Source organism: Harmonia axyridis, chromosome 4 (assembly GCF_914767665.1).
Source record: "Harmonia axyridis chromosome 4, icHarAxyr1.1, whole genome shotgun sequence".
In the NCBI taxonomy this organism is placed as follows: Eukaryota; Metazoa; Arthropoda; class Insecta; order Coleoptera; family Coccinellidae; genus Harmonia; species Harmonia axyridis.
Genome location: NC_059504.1, coordinates 22495219 through 22503482, shown reverse-complemented (window position 1 = coordinate 22503482; position 8264 = coordinate 22495219). Strand labels below are relative to the sequence as shown.

The 8264-nt window shown below is 33.1% G+C and overlaps 1 protein-coding gene across 1 annotated transcript; it reads left to right on the top strand.

Moving 5' to 3' along the window:
- The first annotated feature begins 226 nt into the window (after positions 1-226).
- On the top strand, positions 227-1806 carry LOC123677957 (zinc finger X-chromosomal protein-like). The gene is made up of 2 exons (XM_045614710.1): positions 227-388; positions 587-1806. Exons 1-2 carry the CDS (start codon positions 321-323, stop codon positions 1758-1760), a joined length of 1242 nt encoding a protein of 413 aa, XP_045470666.1. The 5' UTR covers positions 227-320; the 3' UTR covers positions 1761-1806.
- The last annotated feature ends 6458 nt before the right edge of the window (positions 1807-8264 follow it).

The window sequence follows — 8264 nt, the reverse complement described above, 5'->3', positions numbered from 1 at the left end:
TGTTCTTGTAATTTGAGATTCTAAAAATTGTTTGTTGGTTTAAGTTCTAACGATTTACTTTGATCCAAAGTCTAAAAATTTGTTATTTTATGATTTGCCCAATCATATAATAGTTCATGATTCTTCCGCAAGGGGCAGCAGCATTGATATTTCATAGCATAGAAATATCTATCATAAAAATATGAATTAATCTCTGACTCAGTAGTTTGTCTATGATCAGCAGAATTTCTTTTCTGTCAAACGTACATCATATTACTTCAAAAAATTGCAAGCAATTTCCAAAAAATTTCACCTTCAGCTGGAAAAATATTGAGATTTAGATGGAGATCCAAATGTTAAAAGTAGAAGTTGATCAAGATGAGATCAAAGAATCATTTTTCAGCTACAAGTAAGTATTTTATTCACTGTATTTTCTGGAAATGTATATAGTATCTATGGAAATATTCAGCCTACTTCTTACAAAAAAATCTTCAGATGAAAAACTGGATATTTTGGGATTTCAAAGATTTTCTACTTGTTTCATTCAAGTCGATAACATGATGATGGATCAGAAATTACGTTATTACGAATTGTTGATTTGTTTCAGTGCTCAGTACATAGATGGTGGAACATTAACTTATAAACCAAATATCGAAGCTGTTGAACAATTTGTTGAAGGAAATAAGGGATCTGCTGAGACAATAGAAACTCCAAAAAAATATGAAAATGAGATATTATCCGATTTGAAATCAAATGAGACTTTCAAGGAGATCAATCCAAAGAAATATAACTGCGACTTTTGTGATTTTGGTTCAGCCCGAAATGTTAACCTTAAAAAACATATAGATTCAATTCATATGAACCTTAAAGAGCATATAGAAGCGGTTCATTTGAAGTTGCGGAAGTATAAATGTGGAAAATGTGATTATGCCACAGCATATAAAGGACACTTCAGTCGACATATTAATTCAGCTCATTTAAACTTGAAAAAACATGAATGTCACCTATGTGATTATAGATCAGTTCGAAAGTCATCTCTCCAAGACCATATAGAATGGATTCATTCAAATATAAAGAAAAATAAGTGTCATTTATGTGACCAAGCATATGTTCATAAAGGACACCTTAAAACTCATATAGACTCAGTCCATTTAAACATAAAGAAACACAAATGCCACTTGTGTGACTATGCAGCAGCCCAAAAACATCGCATTAAAAAACATATAGAATCAGTTCATTTAAATTTGAAGCAACATAAGTGTCACTTATGCTATTTTGCATCTGATCGAATAATGAACCTTAAGAAGCATATAGATGCGGTTCATTTGAATTTGAGGAACTATAAATGTGAAAAATGTGATTATGCTACAGCTTATAAAGGATACTTAAGTCAACATATGAATTCAGCTCATTTAAACTTAAAAAAACATGAATGTCACCTATGTGATTATAGATCAGTTCAGAAGAGAAGTCTTCAAGAGCATATAGAATCGATGCATTTAAATATAAAGAAAAATAAGTGCCACTTATGTGACCATGCATTTGTTAGAAAAATAAACCTTCAAGTTCATATAGACTCAGTCCATTTAAACATAAAGAAATACAAATGCCACTTGTGTGACTATGCAACATTTCGAAAAGATTACCTTAAAAAACATATAGAATTGATTCATTTTAATTTAAAGAAACACAAATGTCACTTATGCGAGTATAATTGTAGTCGAAAGATAGATTTCAAAACTCATTTGGAATCTGTTCATTCGGAAATCAAAAAGCATTAAGGTTACTTATGAATTGTAAAATTGTAATAAATCCATATATGACTAATGTTATGTTTCATAAATATGTAACAGAGACAAGGATAAAATTGTTAATGGCAAAGCATTGGTTTCGTGAATTGATTGTGTGTTTTCTTGTGGTGTTTACCGATTACTAAGTGTTCGTTGCAAATCTTGTGCTTATTTTAGAACTAATCTGCGTGTCTGCTATGTGCGCAACTTATAATTTTATTGTTAAATAAGGGTCGGGCTTGAAATATCATAGGTAGGTAAGCATGAAGGACTATATCGTTTATTTACTAGAATATATTCACAGGTTTCTGAAAAATCAAATTCTGAGACAGAAATGGATGATGCAATGAGGGGAAAAACTACAAACCTTCTGCCACAGCCGTAGTATATAGTTATCACTTCGAAACAGGACTATAATATCATAATATGTATGTATGTATGTATATTGTCTTTATTTCCAACTAAACTTACATCAATTAGAGAAAAACAAACAAAAATACAATTGATATACGTGTTGAGCAAGAAATATGGCGAAGTCCAGATGAGTCCCCTAGGAGACTCCCTGATCCACTCAACCATTGAATCGACAGTGCTTCATTCTGAATAATAGGAAAAAAATTAACAAAAAGAGAAGGATAAAGAGAAAAAAAAAAATTAATAACACATTCTTATCCATGTACAACCAAAACATTCCTTCTGTATCCGGGATAGAGAGGCATTCATCGCAATTAAGTTATGTTTGCATTGACAATAATTTCCTTATAACATTTCCTGAAAGCTGCTCTAGATAGTTTCATCAAAGATTCAGGGTGACTATTGAAGAATCTTGCAATATTGAAAGAGAAACCTCTTTCAAAGATCGAGGTTTTATGATATGGTGGAGTGATTTTTCCCCTGAACCTAATATTAAGATTATGCACGTGCGTTCGGAAGATGATTTTCTTATAAAGGTAAGGTGGGCGTTGGAAAAAAACAATGTCTCTGTAAAAACATGCACAATGCAGTTTTCTCCTTTCTTCCATACTCAACCATCCTGCCTCCCTGAGTCGTGGAGAAACTGATTCGAACTTCCTCACACCATAAATCAGTCTCAGACATGCATTTTGAATCATTTGAATTCTTTTCTTATCATAGTAAGAGAGGCAGTTCCCATAAACAACATCGCAGTGATTGAACATAGACAAAACCAATGAATCGCAGAGTAAAATTTTAAGTTTACGTGAAATGAATTTTCGGATCTTATAAATGTATTTTATTTTAATATATGCTCTCTTTATGCACTCTGTGACATGAGAACCAAATCTGAGGAAGCTATCAAACGTCACACCCAGATTCCGAGCTGTTTCCTTTACTGGCAGTTTGACACCATCTACTTCAACACTCACCAAGTTTTTCACCCTTACAACCTGTGACTTAGGTCCCAAAACCAAAAGAGAAGACTTATTCGCGTTCAGCAAGAGAGAGTGCTCAAGAGCCATTATTCTCAGTGACTCTATTTCTTCACTCAATACCTTGGAGCTTTCGACAGCATCACCACTAACAAATGATAGGTATACCTGTGTATCATCAGCGTAATATTGAGCTGAACATTTATTTAATGCCCTTGGCAGCCGAGACGTATAGATCGCATAAAGAAGCGCCGATGGAACAGAACCCTGAGGCACCCCACGGATTAGTTCAACAGCGGCAGACATTTGTGAGCCAATTTTCACACACTGGGTTCGTTGTGATAAAAAATTTTCGAAAAATCGCACCGCTCCATCACCAAGCCCGACAAAGTGCAAAATTGCTAGAAGTAGTTCGTGGTCGATCGTATCGAATGCCTTAGTGAAGTCCAGTAACGCCAAAGCCGTAACCTTGCCGTCATCCGCCGCCCGCAAAATATCATCAGTAACATTAGTTAGTGCCGCCGAACATCCGTGACCCCTTCTAAATCCCGACTGACACTCAGGAAGAATGTCATTGTTCTCAACAAAATCCGATAGCTGCTGGTTTATTATTTTCTCCAACACCTTCGATACGCTAGATAATATACTGATGGGACGTAAATCCCTGTACTCTCTCGGGGTTGGGACTTTCGGTAATGGTACAATTAGTGCCTCTTTCCAGCATTTCGGAAAAACAGAATGGAGTATACAATAATTTATTATATGTGTAATAAAAGGTAGTATGAACGGACAACAAAGTTTCAAAATATAAATGCTAATACCATCCACCCCCTCTGATCCCGATTTTATCCCTGTAATCGCCTTCAGCACCGTAATCTCATCTACCTCTGCGAAACAAAATGGAGCGATTGTACAATCTGAAACGTTGCTTTTATATAGGTTCAAGGTTGATGAGTCAACCGACAACGGGACATTAACGGCTTCAGTAAAAAATTTAATAAGTTCGTCTGGTTTTTTGAGATCCTCAGGTATTTCAGAACTTTGCTTAGAGTTGATGACTCCGAATCTTTTTAACTTTTTCCATGAATCGATGCCATTCTGGAATTGACGTTCGAAGAACACTTTCTTCTCCCGTCGTATCATTAAAGTTGTTTGATTTCTCAAGCTCCTATAATACTCCCAATGCTGGACCTTTCTACTACATTTGTAACGCAAAAGTGCCTTATCCCTTATGTGAATGGCAGCACGAATGCTGTCAGTCAACCATGGTTCGTTACTTCGAGAAAACCTAGCTAATCGTCTTGGTGCATGTATATCCAACAAGGAACCAATACAAGAATTAAAAAATTCAACCTTTTCATCAATATCCCCCAATTCATATACGCCACGCCAGGGAATAGCCTGCAAATCAGCATAAAATTGCTGACCATTCATATTCTTATAATCCCTATACTCTCTAGTTAAAACCTTCTTCTGTACACCTGGAAAGTATCAATTCTTATGGATCAAATGTTTTGATGGAAGAAGCCATACAATGATGATAATGAGAACATTTGTTACTACAATGATAATGAATATTATGCAGCAAATTCCTACCCTTCATAAATCCGGAGTTATGAGCTTTTGACCATTTATTAGAGTTTCGAAACTAATAAGACCGGATTCGAATTCCTCTGTCAGATGTTCATCATAATTTTTTTATATTGATATTTATTTTTTCTTTTTTCCATATGTGCTTGAATATCTTTTGATAATAAAGAAAGTAATATACTCATGTATAAAATTTGCAGTACTTTTTTACACCGCTAGAGTATAGGCAGATGTATACCTTCAGAGCGTAAGGCTGAAATGTCCTCTCTTGATAGAAAAAATACCACTTTCATCCCCAATATCATTTATTTTTTTTCTCAAAAATATTTAGGAGATTTTTTCTACAGATATGAAATTCCGAAATTTTATGAATTTGGTAATTTATCTGACGATGCAATTAATGATATTATATATAATATCATTAATTGCATCGTCAGAAAAATTACCAAATCTTCGCGATATTTTTAAACGAGTTGTCGGTTTGAGTTTATTAATTTTTAATCAAAAACTTGATGATCCTCTTTGTCGAAAACACCAAACTGAAAACACCACATGTAGGGTATTATCAAAGGTAATACCACGAGTGCTTCAAATATTATCGATAATTTTTTCTTTTCACAAAAACTAGTTTATTTGGCAAAAACACGAAAACAAACCGATTGATAAAATCACGAGTCCGTTAGGACGAGTGATTTTATCTATATTTGGTTTGTATGAATGTTTTTGCCTCAAATAAACTTGTTTGACTGAAGAAAATAAAAAATTATCTGATTATATTTGAAGAACGAGTTGTATTTGAGAGGATTATTTTTTTCAACAATTTGAATGTTCAATATTTTATTGGATAATGACACTGAATCGGTTCGTGTTCATTTCTCAATAGTGCACTTTAAGTTGTCAATAATGACGAATTCAAAGTAAAATTTAGAAGTTTCAATGTAAACAAGGTATTATCGATGAGGAGGTAGTATTATCAGTTATAATATTACAAGGGCATAGACAATATTCGATTATACACCGATTCACGAGACGTAATTCGCGAAACATCACGAGAGCGCAGTCTTAAGAAGAGGTTCGTATAATCGAAATATATTGTCTATGCTCGAGTGGTATTCGTTACGATTATATAAGGAATAATTTCAATAACTATAACCAAAGCACTGCATTTTGATAATTGAATGACATTCCACTGAGCTTGACTTTTATATTTTGGAGAACGTCCAAGAATGTTACTATGGAAATGATCGCAAGATGGCAGGAGGCGAAACACCAAAACGATTATACCACGTCGTCAAGTAGTATATTCACTTATCATTACGCCGTAACTATGGAAAATTAACGGATTCTATTGGTTCATCAGAACATGAGTTGTATAATCAGTATAATCCCGAATGATTGGCTGGAATAATGCATTGCTATTAGTTGAAATAAAATCACCGAAATGTCAGATTTCGACATTTGAAAAAAATAATCGAAGAAAAGAGATATTTTATTTTCAGTGCAAGATTTTCAATATTGGAATGGTAATATTATAAACAAGGTATGAACATCGAGTTCACAGTTCACATAGTATTCTATTGAATTCATTGTAAGCACAATATAGGTAATCCATATTCTATTGAATAAGTAGATTATGGAACGATTTGCTCATCTTTAAAAACAAAAAGTAACATTCAGATAAAAGTACCTTTTTGTTTCTTAAAATGACAACATCGTTCTCGAATCGTTTGTTGTACCTCCAGATTCCAGGGATTAGAGTATGGTTACTACAACCATAGTATAAGGAAAGGATAGTAAGCCAGTGTAGTACTTTTTTCGATTTTGTTGATGTTGAGCGCCATTTAGTTGCACTCACGTTAAACCTCGAATTTTACTGTCAAAAATTGGTCCGTAAAGTGGAGCCCTCTGAAAAAATTGGTGTTATTTTGAAGAACTAAAATATTTGAGATAGAGTGGTCAGAAGATTTCTATATTTTGATATTTTTTCTGCTCTACAATAAGAATTTACGCCAGTGGCGTGTATTTGTGATAAACAAGTACAATGCTACAAGTTATCATGAAATCACTAATCAGGTCCAGTCGTCATGAAATGATATCTCTAGGTTTTTTCAGGATTTATGAATGGAATAAACTCCATTTTCCGGAATATCGATATTGCAATTGAATGTATTTGAAGAATATTCGATTGATATTGTTTTGTTATAGATTGAGTGAGAATAGGTAAAGTTTCTATCAGCATTAATTTCCTAATGTCGTAAGTTCCAATGAAATTTCTCAAAAGCTATATTTAGCATTTGACAGTTGGTTTCGATCATTTTTTCCCAACCTTTTACGATTCTTAGAGTTATGTATTTTATTATTCGACTGTAATAATATTTTCTGACCGAAAAATCAGCCCATGTTTTTATGAATATTTGAAGAAAAGTTTTCCTTAAACAACCAAATTATATTGAAATATCTCAATTATGTTGAAAATAAATAAAATCATGTTTTATTTTTATATTTACCTTATATTTAAAATTGAAATGAATATTTTCGGGTTGTAGTTTGTGGATTGAACATATCAATGGATTTTTCATATAGCTCGGGAGCTTGAAATATTAGAGGATATTCCTAGTAATATATCTTTTTTGGTAAAAATGAAGGAAACAACTTGAAAATTGGAAAATTCAGTTTTAATATCAAATAAAAGAAATTTTATAAAGAAAAGTTCAAGAGTTGGTAGAGACAGATGGAATTTTAGTTCTTCTATACATACTAAGCAAATAGCCACTCTCAGTGCTGTGCAGTTTTTTTTATAAAGTAAATAAGCTACTTTATTAAATCCAAGCTCAACCATTAACGAAGAAAGAACTGAAAATGATTTTTTAAATCAGAATCGTTGTTATCCGTGTTTAATTAAAACTCTTAGCTCTCTGGTTAACATCAGTTCTACAAGATCTTGTTCTAAATCTGTTATTTATCCAGCATTTGAGAAAGGACCTATTGCCTCAATCCCTTCAATATTCAAGTAAATGGTAACAAGTGAGTATCAAGGTGAATTTAGATTTCAGAAATACATTAAAGAATTTAGCTACGACCAGGTCAGAAGCTTTCGATTTCTAATTCAATAAAAATTTAGAGAGATTTCCTCAATTTTTACTGAATTAGAAATCAAAAGTTTCTGATTTTTTTTTGTTCTTGGAAGGAAACATTCCTTATACTATGCTACAACTCAGTAATCTAGGTATTCGATTTCGAAATTCATCTCCAAATTAAATGCCAAGTAAATAACCAATCCAATCTGAAATGATGAAACATAATTCGACTAAACGAGTTCATTACTGCAAAACAATCATCACAAACAATTTTCACTCTACACCCTCATTATGAGCCAAGATTCAATCAGTCTCGAAATGTAATTCTTCACACAGGTTCATTCCTGAAATTGCCTTGCTGTCCAGGCTTATACACGAAGTTATTGGCTATCACAGCGCTGGACTGGATACAATCCTTTTAGTCAAATTGAATCATAGCA

What these genes read in the sequence shown, in the direction of transcription:
- LOC123677957 (XM_045614710.1), top strand. Translation starts at nt 321, where the DNA reads ATGGAGATCCAAATGTTAAAAGTAGAAGTTGATCAAGATGAGATCAAA. An exon ending in GAATCATTTTTCAGCTACAA is followed by an intron (nt 389 to 586) that starts GTAAGTATTTTA and finishes GATTTGTTTCAG; the next exon opens with TGCTCAGTACATAGATGGTG.